The sequence below is a fragment of the Lissotriton vulgaris genome, chromosome 3_1, assembly GCF_964263255.1.
Source record: "Lissotriton vulgaris chromosome 3_1, aLisVul1.2, whole genome shotgun sequence".
Taxonomy (NCBI): Eukaryota; Metazoa; Chordata; class Amphibia; order Caudata; family Salamandridae; genus Lissotriton; species Lissotriton vulgaris.
The window spans coordinates 714636968-714661680 of NC_141689.1; the positions used below are offsets into that span (position 1 = coordinate 714636968).

At 44.0% G+C, this 24713-nt stretch overlaps 1 protein-coding gene across 4 annotated transcripts in view; it reads right to left on the reverse strand.

Annotated features, from left to right (window-relative positions):
* The window catches only part of EPB41L4A (erythrocyte membrane protein band 4.1 like 4A), an 864386-nt gene that overhangs the window by 193787 nt on the left and 645886 nt on the right, over window positions 1-24713 (reverse strand). For all 4 annotated transcript variants that reach the window (XM_086961016.1, XM_086961015.1, XM_086961018.1 and 1 more), the window contains exons 13-14: window positions 23735-23819; window positions 11040-11123 (exon numbers count right to left, since the gene is read on the reverse strand). In XM_086961016.1, the coding sequence (XP_086817142.1) occupies window positions 11040-11123; window positions 23735-23819 (169 nt within the window). The remainder of the gene's footprint in view (window positions 1-11039; window positions 11124-23734; window positions 23820-24713) is intronic.

A 24713-nucleotide genomic window follows, 5' to 3' on the forward strand; every position in this document is an offset into this window, starting at 1 on the left:
GTTTGACATAAGAAGCCCAAAAAATATCCAGTAAAATTGTTTTTCTTTGCAGGGCAGTATAAAAGTTACTAGGGCCAATCCTTACTTTCTTCTGAACCACGGACCATATTCGATATGCCCAAATAAGTGTTTTAAACCTCACTCTCTTATAGTATCCAAAGTCTAGCTGATGCAGAAGACATCCCCTAGCCTCTTCTCCTATCAGTAGTTGATGAATCGTCTGGGAGTCCCTTGCTAAATTTCTGCTTTCTTCTTTACTATAAAACATTAGAGCCATCTGTTAATATAATCGAAAATGTGTTACTGCCCACCCCCAACGTTCCTTTGGGAGTGTCACAAGGAAGTGTCTGGCAAAAATCTCTGGGATCAGCAAGACGTTACTAAAACCTCTCATGCTGGAGCTTCGTACCGCCGCAATAGCAACCCAGGAACCACCGCGATCAATTATTTGAATCTTTCATTTTACCGGGTCCCCGGGTTTGGCCGATCAACAAGCATTGCAATGTCCAAACGGCGGACTAAACTAATCACCGGGAATACGTACCATTTTCCAGCAGAGGCTATGTTACTATAGAAATATTCTCAAGACAAACATGATTTAATGGTTTTTGTCCTGATGATGATGCATGTATTCTTAAGTTGCATCGAAACGTCGTCGACCTTACAGCACCATATGTTTTTTTACGAAGTCACAAAATGCCTTTAACAATGGTTTGCTATAAATGAATCCAAGTCTGTAAAACTGAATACTAGTACAGACCGCCTTGTGCGCCTTTACATAATTTGCTGTCACTTGTTTTGTCTTGTCTCCTGTGGGTCACAGGTTGTGCCCACTTTTGTATAAATGTTTACTATATGAACCAGCAAAAAATATCTAATTAATAAATTCCTGTCCGGCTGGACAGAGGTCATATATACTATCTAGTATATGTCTATCATTTGCATGATCCTAACTTACTAGGGTCCTCTGTCTTGTATAATAGATTACTGCCCAAGGACCCTAGTGTTATTCCTTTTGGGTTTTCCCTTGTTTCGTTAAAACAGCCCTTGTTACAATGGCACAAATGAGCAAAAAATAAACCGAACAGAAAGCTATCCAGAGAAACCGATTAAAGAATTTCCATTCATCAGCTTTTGCTTTACATTTTTCTCACACTCAATTTATCTCATATCTTAACTCTCAACTTCTTCGCATCCTTTATTATGAAAACATTTGTCCACCTAGACCTTTCCATTAAATGCCTTGGACTAAAAGAGTGTTCAAGAATATCATATCAGGAAACTGCATGATTTTTAGAACGAAAGCAAGAATTGTGACCTCTGAATCAGAGTCTCATGAGAGCTGTGCAACAATAGCAGTTAAGGGGGTCTATAAAAAGTAAAAAACATTGTTTTTAAACAACAAACTTTAGCAAATCCAATACGTCTGGCATTGACCGTCTGCCTTTTAGAAATTCAATTGTTCAAGAGGCTGCCAGATCCTCATCATTGTAAAAAAAAACATTGGTTAAAGGCAAAAATGTTTTTCGTCTCAAAAAAGCACCCATTATCATAACCCTCCCGAACACTGAAGGGAACTACTTTTGTGTCGATGTGCTCCTTGTGAAAGGGCAGCATGCCACAATTCATAGTGAAATCAGCCAATGACTGAAATTGGGCTAATGCATTGCCCCATAATGCATGCTGGAGTGGTTGCAAGAAAAATGAGAATATCACAACAACTGAGTGGATGAAGTCTGGCTGAAAACCCTTATAAATAAGTATATTTTAAACACATAATTTTATCAAAATCGAAAAGTCTTGGCTAACACAGCTTTTAAAAAAACAACTGGTCTGGCATTGGCTGGTAGCCACTTATATTTGAGAAATAAGGCAATTAAGGAAAAATTCATAAAAGAAACAAATCCAGAAGGAAAGAAAAACAAGGTTGCAAAGAAAGGGCACACTAATTGGTTTACATTTAGAGTTCATGTGCTCTGAAAGTAAGCAAAAAAGAAGGCAGTAAAGAAGAGAATAAAAAAAGGAAAAAATAAGGAAGGAGGAAAGGAAAAAAGGAGGAGAAAAGAAAGAAGGGGAAATAGAAGGAAAAAAGAAAAAGAAAGACAAAAGGAAAAAAGATGAAACCAAAGAAAGAAAGAAAGAAAGAAAGAAAGAAAGAAAGAAAGAAAATCAAAAAAGAGAGGATAGAAGAGAGGATGGAGAGGATGAAGGCAAGAAAGAAAGAAGGCAAGGAAGAAAAACAAAAAGGGAGGAAAGAATGGAACAGAGAAGGTAAGAGAAACAAGTAAGGCACACTGATTAGCTTATATTCAGAATTTATGCGAACTGATATGAAATAACAGCAGTCAGATAAACAAGTCAGCATCAAAGAAATTTACAACAGCTTTTGAAGCAGATGGGGTCTGATAAAGCTGCAATGTGCCTTCTGGTCACATCAAAAGCGCTCTTCTATCACATTAGGCTCTGAACACAAAGAAAACACTAAATTAATTAGAAACTAAAAACAAAAATACTAGCACTGAAAAGATCTAACTAGTATGCAGATGTGCGCTTTCAAACTGAAGTTAGCCAGTGGCTTAAGCAGGATGACCCATTGCCCAATTCTATATGCTGTAGTAGGCGGAAGTAAAATGTGAAGGACACAGCAACAGACCAATGGATGTAGAGAGGTGGCTGAAAACCTCTTAACGTATATCATACATATTATTTTACTAAACTCACAAGGACTTGGCTAATGCCAGACCTAAACATGGCATTATCCCCTTTCTCTAAAGCATACTTGTGTTGCCTTAGAATTGCATGGTGGGTGGGTTGCTATGAAAGCTTTATTCAGGGGCCAACATCAATGAGCAAAACACCGGAATATGACAAAAATGCGGTTGGCAACATAACAGACACACGCACATCACTAATGGCTAAGTCGTACAGACATCATGCGACACAAAATACATGTCTACACACAATACGCTACCAACAAAACTCCACACCTAGTGCAAACAGATTATATTGCTTCTGTTTGGTGAAGTTGCACTCCTTTATGTTTAAAAATGTTGTGGTCACACTGACCCGTCATGAATTCCTTAATGGAAAATTGAGATTTTTTTTTTTTTTAAATTGTTCAACAGCCTTCAATGTCCTTGGCAGCTGTGCATTCAGCAGTCTCTATTAACTACACTTTAAAATAAAGACCAGCGGTCTGATGTGACGCTCTGTCACATGGTCTAGCATAAACACCGTCATTTACATGCTCAAGTTTCTTAGGGTGCCTTCTCTTTTGCACACAATGACTTTTGACATACATTTGCGTATGTGTCAATGCAGGGTAACATTTTCCTAATCTGCATTGCTACATTTCTAATTCATGGGTACATTATCACAACGCCTCAAACATTTAGAGGCAGATTAGGATTGCGGTTTTCCTGCATCCACCGGGCCGGCGGAAGCCACCGCCGGCCCGGAGGATGCGGGAAAACCGCTGCAGAGGCACAGAAGACCCACCGCCAAATTAGGATGGCGGTGGGTCTCAAAATCCGTCCGCTGCTTTTCCGCCGCTGTCGCCTTCCGACCGCGGCGGAAAAGCTCTAACATGGCTGCGGTGTCTGTCAGACACCGCCAGCCATATTAGGATGGCGGAAAACATATGCTTTTCCACGGCAGCTTTTCCGCCGTGGAAAAGCATACGGAGATTGCCTTCGGGGGCCTGTTGCGGTCCCCTTTGGTGACGTGGGGGTTGCACATAGGGGGTACCTATGGTACCCCCTGCATTTGGGTGGACAAAGCGGCGGGCACGGCGCGGTGCCTGCTGCTTTGTGCACGCAAATGCCGTGCATGCTTTTTTAACATTGCGGCGGGTGCAGCTTGAAGCTGCACCCGCCGCAATGTTAAAGATTGAGGATGTGACCGCCACCCTGGCGGTCACATCCTAATCTGCATGGAGGGACCTCCGCAGCCCCCGTGGACGGTCCCTCCTACTCTATGGTGGCGGACGGACTCAGGTCCGTCCGCCATCATAATCGGCCCCTTAGTGTGAGGGATCAAGTTCACTGCGCAAATGTCATATTTGTTATTTATCCAGTTGGCGACATCGCTTTCAGACTAGAATAAACAATTGCAGCCTAAACAGGGGTAGCAACAAGGGTTCTGTTATTATAAATACACAACCACTTCTGTGTTTAGGTAGAGCACTCAGCTGATAAAGCAGGGTCACTTTAAACCGGAATTTCAGCTCAGCTGATTCCTGTTTACTGACATGAGGGATATACAGCAAAACACCAAGACGGACAGCCTGATGACTCTTACCCACAGGTAATCGGGAGTTGGCAGATGACCCGCCCTAGTCAAGACTAGGTTAGAGGGTACTAGGTAGGAGTAGAATAAACCAGTACTTATATGCCTGTGTATGTATACGTCTTAGCACAATGGTGAAAATGTTCATCTTTTTCGCTATTCTTTTTTTTAAATATAAATCTTTTCATTTTTATAAACATGTTCATCATACATTGTGCATATTGGTCATACAGTACAAACATCTTCATACTTTTGTACAGTAACCATCCCCAGGAGTGGTCTAACATAACAAATTTAATCTGAAACCTACAACATTACCCCTCCATTTCGCATTAGGTCTAAGCTAGCCATGTGCCTCTGTTGTAAAGTATACTCCAGCCGGATCCCACCCAGTACCTCAAAGCCCCAGAAGGGCTCCTCTGTAACTCATCCAAGGGGACCATATTTTTTCCCATTCATGGGACATCATCTGGCCTTGTAGATCACTTCCTCTGCCCTCTGGCACCAGTCCATAACTGCTTCCATCTCCGCCACTGTCGAGGGTGAGGAGTCCCCTTTTTCCTTGCAATATTTCTTTTTGCCACCACTGATGCCAGTTTCCGCCATATCCTGGTATGGTGTGGCCATTCTTCCTCACCCTTAATCATCAGTAATAGCCATTTTGCACTCATTGGAACCCTCGTCTCTAGGCCCCGGCCATTCTCTCAGACATCTCCTTCCAGTAACTTTGTATCCCCGGGCTGTCCCAGAGGATATGATAGAAGGATCCCTCCTGTGCGCAGCCTCTTAGACACAGGGATGACTCTGCCCTCCCCAGTTTGTCCACAGGGTGAGTGCATAATACCAGCGATGTAGGACTTTTAATTGAATTAACCTGAATGGCTATATCTCGGGGGCTTTGTAGGGTGCCTGTCCATTCGTCGGCGTCCATGTCCCCCACATCCTCCACCCAATTCTGTTGAAGCCGTCCCATTAGGTCTGGTGCGTTGTTCATTAATTTTGGGTAAATCACCATTATTCCCTTTTCCGGGATGGAATCTGCCAACAGCCTATCCTCTAGGGGGGGGAAATCAGGGAGTTGGGTGCCTTCCTGGAGATGGCTTCTAAGTGCGAGACTCAGCTGGAGATAACAAAATCTCTGTGTGGGAGAGAGATCAAACTCCTGGCCAAGAGTCTCGAATGAGAGCAGGGAACCATTTCTCCATACATCTCCCAGGTGTTCAATCCCTATTGATTCCCACCGCGAAAACCCCTGCAGTCTTGATACCTCCTTCAACTGTTCACAGTGCCATAGTAGGGTTATAGCTGTCAATTTGGAGTGCCAACCCAGGTATCGATTGGCCTCTATCCAGCTGCACACCATTGTTGAGGTATGAATGGGCAAGCCCTTCTTTGTACCTGGGTAAATGATAATTGTGTGGTTGCCAGCTGGCATTGCAGCTCAATCCACCCTGTAAGCCTACTCGCTCAGGTCAGCGTATGCCCAATCATGAATTATTAGGAGTTGTCAGGCCCAGTAGTAATTTTTAATATCTGGGATTGTCAGTCCTCCATCATATACACCTCTTTGTAGCTTGTTCAGGGCTATGCGTGGCGTTCCCCCCTCTGCCATAGCAGCATTCTGAGTTTGTGGGCAATTTGTTTAAAAAAGATTGGTGGGACCCAAAACTGTGTATTTTGTAAGGCATATAGCAATCTGGGAAGGGACATCATCTTGTATAGTGCCGCCCTACCCATGAGCGACAGGGGAAGGGTACACCAGTGCACTACGTCAGCCCTAAGACGGTGTAGTTGAGGGGTGAGGTTTTGTTGTAAGAATAGGTGCTCATCTCTCGTGACGAAAATCCCTAGGTAGTTATTGGTGCCAAGCAGCTTAACAGCCGCCTCGGTGGGGGTCTCGACAAGAGGAATATTAATGACTTATCTAATTTATTTTGTAACCTGCTTAGCCTCCAAATAGGTCAAAAATATGCAGGATATGCGCAATTGAGGCATAAGGTCTGGAAAAACAGTGGACAATATCGAATGCATGGAGGGAGATCCTTTCCTCCCAGCCGTCAGACAAGGGAATTCCCCATATCAGCTGGTCTTCATGTATCTACACTACTAATGGCTTAAGCACCAATGCAAAGAAAAGGGATGACAGTGAGCAGCCCTGCCTAGTGCCTCTGCCCAAATATATGACCCCAGAAATCACACTATTGACCCTAACCCTGGCCAGTATGGCCAGGTATAACAGTTTGACCCAGGCGTAAAACTTCTGGCCAAAACCCCATCTGGTTAAGACAGCAAAAAAATATGGCCATTCTATGCTATCAAACACAATGGATGCGTCCAAAGCCATCAATGCAGTCTGGTGAGTTGAGAGTTCTTTAGTCATTAGCAGGACTCGTGACATCCTGCGCAGGTTACGTCTGGTGCTCCTACGGGGCATGAAGCCTGACTGGTCTGCATGTCTAATGCCTGGAAAGACCAATGTGAGTCTCGCCGCTAGGGCCTTCGCCAGGATCTTCGCCTCGACGTTTGGGAGGGAGATTGGTCTATACGAGCCGCACTCCTCTGGAGGCTTACCCGTTTTGTGGATAACCACAATCATAGCCATTCTTTGCTCTTCAGGGAGGCATCCCTCTTCCACCGCCGTTTAGATCATTTCCAATATTGGGCCTGAAATTTTACTAGATAGTCCCTTGTATAACTCCATTGGCAGCCCGTTGGGTCCCGAGGCCTTCCTGGACTGCAGTGAACCCAGAGCTGCTGATAACTCTTCCTCTGTCAGCTCCACTTCCAGGTGTTCTCTGGCCTCTTCCTAAAACCCTGGGATTGTGAATTCACTCAAAAGCTCTTCACAGTCTGTGTACGACCTATTACTCTTCATAATAAGCGGCGAAGGTATTCGCTATCCCTGTACTCATTGTCTGTAGGACTCCCTCCAGGTCCCAGACCCCAGCCACCCAAGACCTGTCCCTATCCCTCTTGTCCAGCCAGGCCAGCAGCTAAGACGCCTTGTCTCTGACCTCTCGCAGTCGGTGTTGCATGGCTAAAGCCTGTAGATGAGATGTTTTGTCTGCCCGGGTTTCTCAGGTTTTGTTGCCTCAAGGCTAATCTGTGCTGGGCGTCCGCGTTTCTGTCCCTTGCCACATCTCTCTCCAGCCTCAGGATGTCCTGTTCTATCGTCTTGCATGCTATATGAGTCTCCTTTTTCTTCCCCCTTATCACGGCCTGGTCTTGTCCCCGAATTACCATCTTAAATGCCACCCAGAGAGTACACACGATGGGACAGAGCCCGTATTTTCTTTAAAGTATATCTCTGTTCCTGCATTCAATTTCTCTTTGATGTCCTTGTCTTTCAGGAGCCAGGGCTCTAGTCTAGGGAACCTATTGGTTTGGACTGTAGGTCACTCCAATGCCACCCCCACTGGTGAACGGTCTGATGTGACGCGTGCCAGGTGTTCTGCACCCAAAAAGCACCTGCTTGATTGTGTCGTGTTAGAAGATTGTCAATGCAGGATAGGGACCCTTGAGGAGCTGAATAATATGTATATTTTCTTAAGTGGGCGTTCTGAGTCTGCCACCGGTCCATCAGTTCAAGCACAATGGCAAAGTCAGGGAGGACCCCCCTCCCGCCTGGTAACCGGCCATACTCAATCAGCCCATTTCAGAATTCATCACATCATTCATGTCCCCTCCTACCAGAAGAATTCCAGGGTGTAATTTTAGAAGTTGAGCGCTGAACTGTTTCAGGACCAAGGTGTGCAATCTGGGTGGAACGTATAGAAAGTAAGCTTTAGGGATCGGCCCTCCGAGCTACCAGTCAGGGCCACGTGGCACCCCAATGTGTCGGACCATATGTTCTTTATCGCTAGTGGCACTAGTTTCCTCACTAGGATGCCCACCCCTGGGAGCTGGATGTGAAACCTGAGTGGGATATTAACTTGCATCCAAAACGGTCTAAGGTCTTGTACTGGTTCCCGTTCAGATGTGTCTCTTGCATCAGTAGATGGCGCCTAATGTACTGTAGAACCAGGGTGCATTTAAACTTGTTTCCCCAGTCCATTCACATTCCATGACCATATGCGTAGAGTTGCTTTTTTAGAGGCTTCTATGAGTAGTCGCCAATTCCCTCATAATCTCCCCACCACCCGGGGTTAAGGCAGTTAGTGTTCGCACCATACTATTGCTGATCGATTTATGAGCATAACTATTCAACCAAACACAAACAATGAAGAACCCAATTACCCCCCCCTACATACCTGCTTAGTGAGAGATACCCCCCACCACCACTCTAACCTGCAGAGTACCTGTCAGCCAGAACTGTGCATTAAGCAATTGGAGGTCAGTATGCCACTGACCTGCACTATAAGATTATTGAAGAGATCATCTCAATCTTACGACCCCCGGCTATTGTAAAACCAGGCCAGCTTTGCTTTTATCGTGTCACAAGGACCCCTCAGACCCACGCTCTTCGGGCCCAGCCTCGCATGATGACCCCCCTGAGCCCAACCGTGATATCCAATGTGCTATGTGACAGATGGTTGCTATAAGTTACTTATCGTCTTTCATCCTTGTCCATATCTGGTTCCGACTGGCAGGCAGGAGACCCCCGGTCACCTCCTTTCTGTGGGCTGATCCTTAAGTCAGTTGGTTTCTTCTGGTTTTTCACCTTATCGGCCATCCTTTTTTCACTATTCTTGCGATGCTAATTATGCTAATAAGTTTCATTCTACTTATAATCGCTGAGCACGTATTTTATACAAGAATCATCATGCTTCAATAAATATTGAAACACCTTGCTGATTATTTCTTGTGTACCTCTTTGGGTATGCATGAGAGTTCAAATGAAAGGGTTCCAGATCTGTTACCACGATTCCTTGGGGGCTCAGGGCTGCCATGTTCTGAGGTTACATACACATTTGTTACCCTGTACGTTTAGGGCTTCGGATGCTGCACTGTGAGCTAGCAGGACTATAGGCCAACATCTCCTGGGGGGTGAGGGGTATCAGATTTGCACCATCCTAACGTTTATGTGATCCAACAAACAAAAATTTTTACAGCTCATAATACAAAATCAGTTTAACTCCAGTAAAAAAGTTTCTAAAACATCTTAGGCCAGTAAATTAAAGGTGCAGACACAACAGCTGCACCAATAAAACATGCATTAATTTTTTATTGACATCGAAAATACTGAAGATTTGTGCATTTTTAATTAGTTACAAAAGTTCACTTTATATATAACTAAAAATCATGAAGTCCTTTATGTAAAATTACTTGTGTAGGGAAATTCAAATATGAAATCGGAATTGGTATCTCTATGCATTTCAGGACTCACAGTTTTCTTCTCCAGGAGCAATATGAACATAACAGAATGATTTGAGCACAAGAACACCAGCATTTTTTGGTTGTTCGGGATCCCGTGGAGGACCGCAGTAGGGTGGACATCCTTGACAGATGTGTGACTACAGGAGTCCGCCCAACACCGGGATCATTTCAGCTACTTAATCTTTGTAGCCCTTACAAGTTCATTGTCAGTGGAAACCGTAAGTATGGTATCTTCACTGCATCACAGCACACCTTAGCTTATGTGTTCACTTTTTTTTCCACTTTATTCGGCCCTGAGGAAAGCCTCTGAACCTTTGTCGAGCCTGAAACATGTAGACCATGTAAAGTTGGATAAGGAAGATCAATTTTATCTTCATAGATATCCCTGCTCTGTTTTTAAGCGTGCCATAGAAACTCAAGAATAGAAATTAACTATTGGATACTCTAGAGGTACTTTTAAACGGCAGGCCTAGCACTTTTCTCTTTTCACGCACTCAACCCCAAAAAATAAAAACGCTCCGCTGTAATTCAGGCGTCGCAGCCCAGCTGGGAACCCAATGATGAAGCATGCCACCAACTAGATTGGTGGGTGAGGTTCTACTAAAAAACAAATGTTTTTTAGCATTCTTGTAAATGACAGTGTTATCCCTCTATTTGGATCCCCCACTGGGTTCGTCCATGTTGTTGTATATTGATAGATTTCAGGGAGACAGAGACAGACGTTCCCCTTATTCCTTGTTCTCTCTTTGTTATTATTTGGTGTTTTATAATGAACATATTTGATTGGATTACAGGTGTGACCATATTACACCTTTACATTATTATGTTGATGCAGTATTTTGTCTGGGTGGAACCTATAGCCTGCCCATGCTTCTTACCGGCTTCTCGTGGCTATGAGCTGTAATGATTTAGATTTGCCAGATGAAGTACAGAGCACTAGGTTATGCACCTACTAATGATGAAGTACCAAATCCAGTGTTTCGATATACGAGTTTATGATACTCATTACTGGAACATATGTTGGTATTGTTTGGCTAGCCCACCTCCTCTCATACAAAACCATTGGATGGCAATGTCAGCAATATGGCCGAAACATTATTCTTAAAGCCCAGACACCCCCCACCCCAAAGGACCATCCAATCAGTTTGCATACATCAAATTTATGTTGGAGGATTAACTGTGCCACCTACCCCATTCCACCCCTCACAGCCACCAAGATGAAGGGTGTTTCAGGAGACCTTTATGGCAAAGGTCAACTGATTTCTGTAATTCCAACCTCCCTCACCCCAGGACTGAATTTCTAAGAAAAAATCTGCAGAGGTTGAAAGGGGAAAGGGATGGGTAGAGTAAATGATTGTAGGCCTTTAAATAATTGGCTCTGAATATCAAATAGGTTAGCACTGCTTGGACAATCTTTGCTCCTTGTAATATTGTACCTCTGTGGTCCATTTCCTTCCCATGGTGTGCTTGTTTTTCTTTGTTGTGAGTCCGGGCTGTTATCACATTTTACTTTCTTTGAGCTGTAAAAAGATTAAAAGGTGAACATCAAAATAATATTTGCACTGTTGGATAACTGAGCAACAAGCTGGAAAATACAAAAACAATCTTTAACATGCGATTTAATAAATTATTTGCTTTACCAGTCAGACTCCAGCACAAGGTTTGTTTAGGGGTTACGACTATGACCGTGACGAAGCTGCTAAGGGTATAATAATGTTCTGACCGAGGTTACGAGATACTAGAGGGTTGAATAGGGAAATGTGAAAGGCGGGTGGGGTTTTAAGTGTGTGTCTACTAACTCACCTGCAATTTAACAGACTCCTAGTGGCAATCAAACAATGTTTCAGGCTCCAAAAAGGCTAGGTGTGCACAAGAGTCAGTGAGTCATGAACAGCTCCTCACCCACGCACACAAGGCACCCACAAGACCGGCCCACCCTACCTCAACAGAGGGCTCTCCTTCTACATTCCCAACCGCCAGCTCCGCTCCGCCGACCTCTCACTCACCACTGTACCGCGCATCCGAAGAACCACCGGTGGGAGATCCTTCTCCCACCTCGCCGCCAAGACATTGAACACCCTCCCACTGAGCCTACGACAGACCGAAGACCTGCTGACCTTCAGGAGGATACTCAAGACCTGGCTGTTCGATCAGTAGCGCACCCCCCCCCCCGCCCCCGCCCCCGGCTCTTTGAGCCCCTCGCACTTTACAAATGATTGATTGATTGATTGATTGAGAAGGCAGAATTATTTGGTAATGTTCCTCTGTATCCCTTCTACAGACACTCCGACCTTACTGTTCCTCTTCTACTAACCCCAGAGACACACTGCAAGCATTAATTCACTCACTAACTCCCTCATTTACTGTCCCCCAGCAGTCCAACATTATAAAATCCTAGAGCAAATCAGGCAGGGGTGTGCACTTTTCATCCTTCTACGCGTCCCAAAGAAGATCCCATACTGTCTCCGGTCCAAGCCCTGTCCAGCCTAGAGAACAGGTGGGCTTTACTGGAGCAAACATCTAGACAACCTAGGGTTATTTCTTGATTCAAGTAGGCTAGAGAAATGCCACGGCCTTCAGCCCCCTAATGGCCCCGTCATCTGCCCTTTCAGAAATCAACCACCGGTAGGGAATTCTTCTTCTCCTGTTGCTGCTTGCAATGACGCTCCAATGGGCTCAGCACACATTGCTGAAAGAATAACATGCGAGCCATTAGTAGGCACCTATAAACCAATGAGAAACTAGGGCCTAAAGCACCCACTCACACGTTTCCAGCAGTGTGATTTGGGTTGTGCACACCCTACTGAGAAGCTTGGCTCAGAATAGGAAATGTTCTCCTGCTAATCTGTGATACAGTCTTTTGATCCATTTAACTCAGTACTGATTATCTGGAACTCAGAACTGCATATGGCTTATTTGCACACACACTGTACTTGAGTTCTCATAAATAATCCTTGATAATTGAGCCTGGCTGAAGAGGGATTGAGAGGCATACCAAAACGCTGCCTCTTGTACCAGAAAGGTGTCCCCGTCTATTCTGAGAGTAGAGGTATGTCATCCCATCCAGCAGAATGTTGCCAGTGACATTTGTAGACAGGCTCTAAAGGAGATTCATGGATGCAACACAAGTCTTTAACTTCTTGAGATCCTTAATCCAGGGTCGACTTACAAATGCAGAGGTGGATGCAACAGCCTAAACGTTGGCTGTGAGGCCTATAACTAGTTATTTTAATGGCCTGAAAGTATAAAGGACAACTTTACAACATTATAACAAAAGGACAACTTGAATTACATTTCACTTGACGTCTTCCAGAAGCGCAATGTACATAATGGAAGCAGTTATTGTCCCTCTGTGATGAATGAAAACGTAGACATATTCTACAGACTTATTTCTCTCTGTAGAAACTTGCCCTTCGACATTGCTCTTGCTTTTCCACCTGTCTTGTGTTCCCTAACCTAACGCATAGGGATATACAGCAGCTACGAGTACACTTTGATAGGCTTATTCACTTACACAAATATAGCCCCCCCCCCCCCCAACACGAATATATTTGGAATAGTTCTACATTTCTAAATCTACATTTCAGTTGCACCCAGAGCTGGGAGCGATATGTAGTCAAAATACCTCAGATTCTTCTGCTTTAAGTAATGTTCTTCGGAATCACCAACCTTTGTTTTCTTTTTGTAACAACCCCCCTTTTTGCCGATGCTGTTAGCCTCAGCAACAATAATAGGCCAACACTTTTCACAGGTGACACCCACTGGTTTTGCAAATGCTTGTTGTGACTGGAGTCCACTTTGTGATACCGTTCATTTTACTAGTAAGACGCAGGGTTCACTTATGAAATCAGTGAGGTTGACTTTAAAAAATCTATCACACTGCCTAATTTCCTTCTGTTTTGTACTCTGGCCTTCCATTAAGTGATGTGTTGTATGAACTGGAGGGAATGTTTCTGCGTCACAGAGCGAGAAGATCCAGCTTAGGCTACTGATGGTCTGCATTGTGTGTATGGGATAGGATGTCTCTGGCGGTACTTTATAAGAGTATTGGCAAGGTGTCCATGATTTCCTTGATCATTTAGAGGCACCAGCCCACAACGTAGTCTTCAAAATTCTACTAAATGCAGGATTCACGGGTTACAATCTGCATCTGTGTGTTTGGAAAAATAGACACGACATTTCCTAGAAGGTCACACTGGATATGCCTTTGGCTGATTTATATTTAATTACAGCTCGCCAAAACCACTGAAAGGCCCCAAAGTGACCCTGATGCCTATGCCTGGTTGGTACACTGTGGTGTTGTAGACTGGTCAATACATGAAGCTGTTGTGTTGTCAGGCCCGGCACGAACAGGCTTGGAACGTGTGGTCCACTCTACGCACATATATATCTATCAAGCTGGGGTAGTGCTTCCTGCCACACTGTCTCTTGGCTGGTCTCTTCACAATAACAAAGCAGCCTTCCTCTGCCTCATTCAGTGTCATCCATGAGGATCGGAGGAGTCCTCCCATCATGATGCTGCAATGCTGAGGCTGCACTCACACATGGATGTGAGAGAGAAATGTGACACACATTGGTGTACCATGGAGATATGTACCTTTGTCCTCTGACGTGCAAGGTTTGTCTGCGAACAGCCAGGCATTTAATACAATATATCTAAATTCTAAATTCATCTGTAACTGATTCTTGCTGGTAGTGAGTTCCAGAGCTGGGTGGTGTCTACAGAATGTTTTTCTGAAGGGAGCGAGGGTCAGGATTGAAAACTTGAATAATTTGTCTGACCACAACCATTGTGGTTGTGCATGTGTAGTTGCAGGAGTTGTATGGTAGCCATGTTATTCTGGATTCTCTGATGCCTTGACAGCAGAAAGAGATGTCACAGCGTACAGTCCACTGGCATAGTTTAGGCACTACAGCAGAGGTCTTCAAACTTTTGTAGGCTGAGCCCCCCCAGCTGATTTTTTTTAAATGTCGGGACCCCCACTACACCCCCCCCCCCCGCCACCTGACACAGATTTCTGGAATCTTGTACACCACATAACCGACCGCCACCTTCATATCCCGGGCCATATCCGGCAAATAATGACCAACACAATAAGTGTGTTAGGCTAACTGCAGGTTTGTGAGTGGGTGTGGTTAAATGACAGAGGCTTATTACACAGCTCAAAACTCAATCTTCCAGCAGGTACATTAGTCACCAGACCCTGGCGAACCACACCTGAATATGTGATGCCGCTTTTATTGTTGCCTAAAGAATGCTGGATATACAAGGAACTTTGCAGTGTCAGACGCCAGTAACAAACCCGCCCCCACCTTTCCAGCCTCTCAGAGAAACGCCTGGTACTCGGTGCGGCCAGTCCGCCTTGCTACCACCCTCCAATGGTGCCCCTCATCTTCGCATAGACCGTCCCTCATGTGTATTTGATTTCTTTTATAGTGCTACTCATCCCAAGTATGTACGGCAGGGTGTTGGAGTGCTTTACGTCACACACATATTATATAAAGATAATGACTCATATAAATGTGAAAGTCAATGTTCTGAAGATAATGGGGCTACAAGGTGTAATCATTCTTTCATCCATCATTCAGTCTTTCACCATTCATTCATTTCACCATGTGCCCATCCATGGCCACACATATTCAACCATTTGCAAACCTATCCATCATATATCCTTCAATCCATCGTTTCACTCATCCATCCCCCCAGCCACCCTTTCACCCTATCCATCTGTATACTCATCCATCCATCCAACCATTTACCCTTTCACCCATTCTTTCACTTACTCATCCATCCATTCAGTCACTCACCCTTCCACCCATTCACCCTTTTAGTCATCCATCCATCCTCCCTTTCTCTCCCCATCCCCCTTTCTCTTAGGCATCATCCAGCCTTCCATCCACCCACACAACCATCTATTCATCCACTCATAAATCCATCCATTGATCCTATCACTCATCCATCCACCCTTTCACTCCTTCACTCATCTACCCTCCCTTTCACTCATCCATCCTTACGTCCACCCTTTCATTCGTCCATCCACCCTTTCACTTATCAATCCATCCATCATTTCACTCATCCATCCACCCATACATCCATCTATTTATCTTTTTTCTCATCCATCCATCCTCCCACTCATTATCCATCCATTCACTCTTTCATTCACCCTTTCACTAAACCACTCTGACATCCACCCATCCCTTCACTTACTCACTCACTCACCCACCATCGAAAACTGGGCAGCACTAAATGGCCCAGCAGTATATTAGGGTGCAATTCCATTACAAAAGCCCACTCCACTTACCTGTTGGTGATCTTCCAAGGCGTCAAGAGACCAGCAAACTACTTCACTGCATGAAATGAAGTGCTTCTTGCCAAAATAAAGAAGATCCAACGAAGCAGGTTTGAAGATAATTTGATGATTTATTTAAGTATAATGAAGTCACCACTGGAGTGCGTCATTCCTCCTTGAAGTCCAAACCGAATCTGTAAGTTGAGACCGTTCATACTTCAAGGAGGAGGTTGGAAGCACGAGAACGCTTTGTCAACACTTGCTTGTTTAAATAATAATTACACAGCATGCGCGTATAACAACTATTGTGCACATGCCAATAACAGAATGAACACACATGAGAGCTCGTGAAGATAAGGCAAGCTTAAACAATAACTAAGTACAGAAAGTGTGTACAATATATGTTACACTGCGCTGTGGTAAAACCACGAAACAAACAGCAGGAATGAAGAAACAAGTTGGTGTATTCAGCAGTTACTTGCAAGCAAATTTCGCGGCACTTTCTGCCATCTATGCTGCTGCAGCCTCATTGGTGGAACGTCAGTGGTGACGTTCCTATGTGTTGATTGGGCTGCTGTTCCGGAGCTGGCCAATCTAAAATCCCCATTTGAAATGGGTAAAGAAATACCGGAAAGAAAACAACTTGCGACGTGGGAAACAATGGTAAGAGTTTAGGATGGCGTCAAGCCCCCCCTGGGATGGCGTCGCGCCCCCCCAGGGGGGCGCACCCCACAGATTAAAGAACACTGCACTACAGGGTTACGGTGACGGTACTCTCCGACCTGTGAGGGAAGATGCAGCAAAGACAGATAGGAATTCATGATCACCCCTAGATTTTTCACATTTATCAAGCTGGTTGGTGGGGATCCCAGTTCTTGAGGCCAGATGGAAGATAGGTAATATTTTTTACATTTTCACAGGAGCGAATCACTGTTTTTAATAGGTTTAGCATGAGGTGGTCCAGTAGCATCCAGTGGGAGACCTGCTTAGGTGAACTGGAGTCGATTTCCAAGGGTTTTTCAAGCTATGGGATAATCTGGGTATTGTCTGCCTTATTGTAACAGCTAACAATAATTAAATCGGTGCGGTCTAGCAGTCGAATGAGCTACGTATTGAAGAGAAGCTGTCAAACGGAGGAACCTTGAAAGTGCCAGATATAAAAGTTAAAGGGAGCCTGGGAAAAATGCAGAAGCCTGGCTACCTTGGATCTTTCAGAGAGGCAGGAGAAAATCTAGTTCGGGGCGGTACTATGAATGCAGGGTTGCTCAGTTTCTGAAGCACAGTGATGTGCTAGGTCGAAGACAGAGAGAGAGGTGCAGTAGTAGTATTACAGCCCTTCCATTTTTGTTGATAGTAGTTTTCAGATCAACCCAAATGGCAATCAATATAGCTTATAGCCCGCCGTAGTGAGCTATATTGGTCATTATAGAACGGCTCCAGTGTCTCCCTTTAACAAAGGAGCGGGACTTTAATATCGGTACAGCCCAGCTATGGAGGGCTTTAAGGCTATTCGAACATTCCGTCACTAGAGGGCAGAACGTTCTAACAAATTTTAAAAAGGCGTCACAGAGTATGAGAGGATTAAAATCCCTTCTCGCTCCATGAGTCCTTTGTTCACAGAAACAGCTGTGAACGACAACATTGGAATGTTGGAGCTCCACGCTTCTACCGGCCATTAGAAGCCCGGAGCACCCAAGTGTTTTCAATGAAGCCCCCAACATTCCCATGTTCTAATATAGCCTTATAGCCTGCCATAGTGGGCTACATTGGCCTTTAACAAGGTAGCAGTCCTTTAATGGTTGGTATAGCCCAGCTACGGCGGGCTAGAACATTCCGCCACTAGAAGGCAGAATGTTCTAACAAATAAAACAAAGGCCTCAGGCCCCATGAGTCCTTTCATCACAGCAACAGCTGTGAAAGATAAACATTGGAAGGTTGGAGCTCTGAGCTTTAACCAACCATTAGAAGCCCAGAGCACTCCATTTCTTTAATGGAACTCCCAGCATTCCAATGTTCTAATTTTATTTTTCAGACTGTTCCATTAAATTTAGAGTATATGCTACCACTTCAAAGATCACAATTCTGGGGTTATGGGTTTTCATAGAACTTTCTAAAAGAAAATGCCACACTTTATTCAAAGTTGAAGAACCAGTGCATTAAAAACAGAACATGATCAACTATGTGATTTAATTTGTCACACCCACGTGCAGTTATAGCACATTTTCTTGAGCACATCAGACTTTAAAGAAACCTGATCAAGGAAAATGGAGTCAAAGATATAATAGGCAGTAACCTAGGTGCAAAAGCAGTGGATATGGATTCAGTTGCATTTGTATTTTATTTGCGATTAAGCATCTGAGTTATGTCCCCTTTCTTTTTCAGACACTATGCAAAAATGGAGGTGTTTTTGATATGCTACTCCTGCCCTCATCTCTTCATCCTTATTTTCATCCTCTCATCCTGTCTCACATGGTTTTCTCCAATCACTACTTCGCTCTCCTTTCGCTCTTTACAGCAATTATCCAGCGTTTCCCTCCCGTCTGCTATTCACCCGCGTTTCAACTTTCTGCTCATTTCTATTTTCCCCTCTTCGCTTCACTTCTCCATGCCACAGATTTCCCACTTTTCGTACCTTAGCCCTTCTACCTAGCACATTCTCAGTCCTTCATCCTCGATTCCCTCGTAAAGACCTGGTTCTCTCTGCTTTACAGTCGCAGCTCTTCTCACACCTCCTCGAGCACGATTTCTTCTTCCTCTCCTAACAACCCCTAAAGCACCCCACACAGAAAGTCCTCAGAGAGTAGAGCTAGTTTGTCCCAATCAGCCATGAGTCAAGACGGCTGACTTTTACCACATAATCAACCTAATATAAAAATAATAATAATACATGAATTTGTAGAGCGCCTGGCTACTCCATTCAGAATGCACACAGGCTCCCAATATTATGTGAAACCGCCATTGGTTTTTAGAACTATTTACTCCTTCAATTACAAGACTTCTGGCCAGTGCTGGCAGCCTCTGGAGAAAAGTGGTGTGCCCTGGTACTTGTTATTTCTTCAAACAAACCACGGCTGCTAAGCATTTGGTGATAGCTCCGGTAAGGAAGTGGCAAAGTGGTGAGGACGATGTTTTTGAATACATGGTGTGGGCATGGGTCTGTTGACACGCAAGTCATGCTACTTCAATCAATCAATGGCTATTTATAAAGCGCACTGCTACCTCGACCGAGGTGTTACGGCCTAAAGAGCTTGCCTTGACCAGTTCTTCAAATTTGGTGCCAGTGAGCAGCTTGAAAGAAGGAAGCATGCAGTGCAGTTTATTAAGTAGGGGAGCTGAGGTGGAATCTGCCATTATATTTGCACAGGAGGTAATTTTACAGACCCTTTGCTTTGGAGATATAGTGGTCAGAAAGTGCATTGCAACATCTTGGAAGAGAGCGATGACGGAAGTGGTGCATTCTGGATTGTAGAATTTGTTCAGGATTTTGTGCAGCCCCTTGGATGGCCATGGTGCCTTGGAAAATCGATGGGAGTAATGGGGTCTGTCTGCCTTCGTGGTGGCTGCTTTGTGTATTCTAAAGTGTCGAAGAAGCTGGTGCTAGTCTTGGAAGCATCTCGTCTTTCTCCAGTATCTTTCATAAATTCTACTTTTAGTCTTCAGAGTCATCACATCTGGGTGGTTCCTGCAAGTCTTCAGTTGATTTTTGTGGGTGTATGGATAGCTTGAAGGGATCAATTTGCTGAATGCTTCTGAAGGAGTCCGTACTCTTGTACTTATCTTATGTGGCTGCTTGTCCCATCAGATTTGATTGAGAGGTACAGACATTAGTTTCATTCATGGTCTGAGAATGGGGTAAAAGTGTATAATGATGGGGTCACCTCTGTGGATGGGATGATCTGCTATCACAGTGATGTGGTCAGAGAGGTGAAAATTACGTCAAGTGTATGTCTGGTTGTGAGCATAGAAACACAAACCTGTCAAAGGGAAGTTCAGGTTTTCCAGGTCTGAAAGAAGGGATCAGGTTTGAAGATGTTCTGATTTACTTAACAAAATAGTCAGGATGTGCAAAATACCAAGATGTTGATTTTATTTTCGCCCTGGTACATAGCCCCAGCAGAAAATGGGCGGTGATATTGTGCTTACGGCCATTCATTCTGATGAGCACCCTCCTTGTTCCTACTTCAGGCTGCATCCCACCCCGGTGTCCACAATGTCATTGAGGAGAGTATTGGAGAAAGAGGGGTTCTTGCACAGTGATGTATAGATGGCGATCTGAAGATAAGTAGACATGAGCACATGTAGGTTAGCTAAGATGAGCAGTGGCAAAGTAAATATTTGTGTTATGCAGCTGAACAATCTTCGCGATTGGAGGCTGGTATGGAGTTCTTGAAGATGGCTGTGACTGCCCCACCTTTCTTCTAAGCTGGACAGTTTCTTATTTAGATTTGATAACCTGATGCAGTGGAGTCCTAAAGCATGAGGACTGGATTATCCCCTAAAAAGGTTTCTGTGATGAAGAGATGGTTGTGAGGGTTCAAATGGGCCCATGAGTAAGAGGTTTGACTTGTCAGGAAGAGCCAGATTAGTTCCATTCAATACTGGACTCGGTTGAGGCAGTTAGAAGGTGGTCACAACTCCACCGCCTACCTAACCACAATGCCTCTCATTCCCACTCACCCTTGTGGAGTGGTGCAGCTGTGAGCATGGTCGGACTGAGAAGTCAAAGTAACCTTAGCACATTTTTTAGAGAAGCCCCCATATGTTGTGTAGCACGTGAGACTAACCACTATATATACGTTTAGGGGAGGGGGGATTACCACAAAGACAATTTGGGGGGTAGGGGGGAGGAGGACAAACGGGTGCATCCTACCACACATTTTCCATTATCTATTCAAAAATGTTTGCTTTTAAAGCATAATAAATGATGACATTGCAGTTCACCAGGATACGACAATCTTTGTTGGGGCCCTACAATGATTTCCACACTATGACCCTACAAAAGTGCCCCTCACCGCTCCATAGCCTCTCTCTCACATGTATTTAATTTGTTTTATAGTGCCTCTCATACTAATGTAGTGTTTCAGAGCACTTTCCATCAGACATACAGACAATGATTTATATGTGTGTAAATCAGTGTATAGAAAATGTTAGATAAGACAAAGGGTACAATGACGAGTAAGATTCACATGTCATCAATACTGGTAGACATTTTTAACAGTGCTTGGTTTGGGGAAGAGCTAACTCAGGCTTCAGAACGTAACACAGTGGTAAGGCTTGACCTTAATAATAAGAATTTATTTCTACACAAAAAACACTTTTAGCAATATTAGGATGGAAAAAAGCAATACTTTCTAACCTGTACCACGCAGTTGGCATGCTACTCTTTGATGTCAGTTCATAGGTCATTGTGCTAGATTACGATTGTAATTTGTGAACTGCACAGTAACAAAAAGATCTCTGTGACAAAAGCAGTACCCACTGAGCTATATACATAAAATACAGTTCTGTGATCTTCACGAGTACATGCTCTTTGCAGTAGGAATATTAACCCTTTGCGCTACCTTAGATGAGTCAAAACTGTCACTAAACAAATTTCAATCTCTCTCCAGCAGGAAGATTAATCAGCAGAGATATCTTGAAACTGTTATTGGTGCCTGAAAACTACTGGACATACAAGGACCTCAGCAGAGGGTGCTTTTAAAACCATATCATATTTCAAAACACAGGTAGGACGGAAACGAAACTAAGTTCTGGGTGGATTATGCTGGATCTGCTGATTTTGTGACTGTGGGCGATATTGCGGTACTGCTGCCCATCCAACCGTAACAAAACAGGGCTGCCACCCTTCCAGCCTCCTGGGGATTCATGTGATGCCCAGTATGGCCAATCCAGCCTTGAGTGGACACAAACTCAGCAAAATCTCAACCTTTCATGAATATCTCTGTATGCATATTTTGACTGCACTTAATCCAGCTCCAAGCACTTCCCCAAACATGCTAGTACAGCTGTTAGACTAGAAGAAACCAATCCAAAGAGTTTGGATAGGTTTACGGAATTCAGTAAAAATAATATTTTCATACCAACATATTTAAGTTCATTTGATATTTTGGAAGTTTAGAGTATGGGTCCTATGTTTTTTCAAGAGAACATTTTGAAGTCCGTTCTCACAAGGAACCACAATAACCCCAGTATGGTGCTTAGCACCACATGCTGGTGGATGTCCAAGAACAACTTAACACTCAATCTCACCAAGTCTAAAGTTGTATTCCCACAAATGGTAACTTTGTCTATGGCTTCCATCGCCCTCAGCAATGGTCAACAATCCTGGCATGTTTGTTGAACAAAAAAACGATGGATTTAGGCCCAGATCTCTGTACTGGGGTGAATGTATGACATTGTTCTGCATTCTGTCCATCAACTGTTGTTTTGCATTTTGTCACCCCGAGTGGGACGGGTATGCTCAGACGTGAGTCCCATGCTCTCCACACCACTGGAGTCAAGCTATCCTGGCTGATGAAGGCTGATAGCCAGAAACCGGTCCTAGGATGCTTGATTCCCGTCCAGGAAAGACATGGCTTGGCAGTTCGGGCTGGACTGTTCCCATGAGGCACAGGGTCAAGGCGGATTTGCATATGGCCATGTCTGAACTGGGGTGGTGTGGAGTGCAAAAAAACGATGGATTTAGGCACAGATCCCTGTACTGGGGTGAATGTATGACATTGTTCTGCATTCTGTCCATCAACAGTTGTTTTGCATGTTTGTTGAACAGCATATCTCGCTGAGTCAACAGATTAATACAGTTTTTGTTAAGAACTACTTTTTACCAACTTAAACAGTTTATAGATGTTCATGTTTCTCTCATTTTTCCAGTGCTTCCACCACAGTTAATGCATTGATTTCAGCCCATCTGGATTATGGAATGCAATCTGTAACTGCAGTCAAAATCCTGCTAGAACATAGAGAGGTTTGCCACGCCACAAGAAGACATCACTCAGTGCCTATACCGAGCACAGGCTTTTACCCACTCTTTTTATTTAAGGGCCTTGTTTCTGGGAACCTGAGGCCCAATGTACAAGTTACTGGTTGCAAAATCTGGCTGCAATTTACAAGTTATTGTATTGCCAAAAAAAGTAATCAACGATACAACTAATGCATTAATAGGTTGGCATGCTAAATTCTCATTCGATGAGAGTTGTAGTATGCCCTACAGCATAAATATTAATGAGATAGGTTGCAACTTGCAATTCACTTCAATTGGTGGCCATTGCAGGAAAAGTGGCCTGGATGGCTTCGAAGATCACAGTGTCTGTTATCACCTCTCAATAAAAAAATGTCTTTCAATGCATCCATTTTCCATTAAGGAAACGATGCTGTGTTAAAAAAAAACGTTTATTTTTTTAAAGTATGTTTTTTGGTGCCTGCAACCAGAGACCTTGGCTGACTGAGTTAATTTCCTGCACTCTTCCACAGCCTGTCCTTCCGGAGCAATGGCTATAGGACACCCCAAAATCCTATGCAATGTAGCATGTGTTCTACCCGCTATGTCCCTGTCCACTGCACTGCCCTTTTCTTCAGTAGGCTGCCATTTATTACAAAAGGGAGATTATCTATAGAAATTGAAAGAAATCTCTTATTTTATTGCCATTTTGGGATGAACTAAAACATGTATGGGGGCATTTTAATATTTGTTTTAATTGTAGGTAAGTATGAGTCTTTTCAAAAGTCTGTCTTTTAAAATGACAGGATAAGGCGAGACCCTGATGATTTACAACTTACTGTAAAGACACAATAGGATGAAACAAGTGCAAATGGCATGGAAGACACACTGCTTGCCAACTCACCTTTTCACTGGGGATGGAGCAATAATTTTAGTGGTTCCTTCATTTTCTCCATTTTCCATGTGTGTGCTGTTTACACTGTGTGAACCTGGGAATAAAATAAAAGAATAATAAACAATGTTATTTGCAGTTAATTGCAAACTTCTTCTTCAAGAAGCTGCACCGGGTCTATGCTACAGGTCAAGATGTTTTACCACGCCTATTCCAAACAAGCGGCGCCAGACATACTGACGACTAACCACACCGCCCCTACTGTAAAAACAATATAACAACGGAAAGGTGGAACCATATAAACTTTCCAACAGGATCTTCAACTTCTGTTAAATCAGTGGCATTTCACCTGTATCACAAGCTGCAACGTCCCAAACCTTCTATGCAAGGTGCAGTGGCGGCTGGCACAGATGGGCAGAGGGTGGGAGAGGGCCGAACAAATAAAATTAAAACATTAAAAAGTAAACACACTTACCGAACACGTCCTCCACTCTGGACTTCGTACCTCTTCTTCAACTACAGTGCGGGCACCAGCAAAATCCCTTGACCAATCCTGGAGCTGCACACATGCTGTTAACAAGCATGAAAGCAGAACCCTGATTGGAGAGAGCAGCCTCACACGGCCCTCCCCAGCACACTGGAGGCCTGCACTTGCTCCCAACCCAGCTGTCTAAGACAAAGAGACATGCGAACTTATGACAATGCACATGCAGCTCTCTACCCACCACTCACTGCTGCCACTCAGCAGGCCCCACCCCGTCCCGACACTCGGTTCAGGAAGGAATGATGAAAAATAAAATGGTAATAAACTACCATTTTATTTTTCATCTCTGGAGCTTTTAAGTGGGGTGACGGTCCTCCACTCTGAAGGAGGAGCCAACCCTGTCAAGGTGATGTCATAAGTATGTCGCACAACAATGGCCTCCGGGGTGTGGACCCAATGCTAGTTTTTTTGGGAAGGCCCAAACCTCTAAGGACATCCCTGTAACAT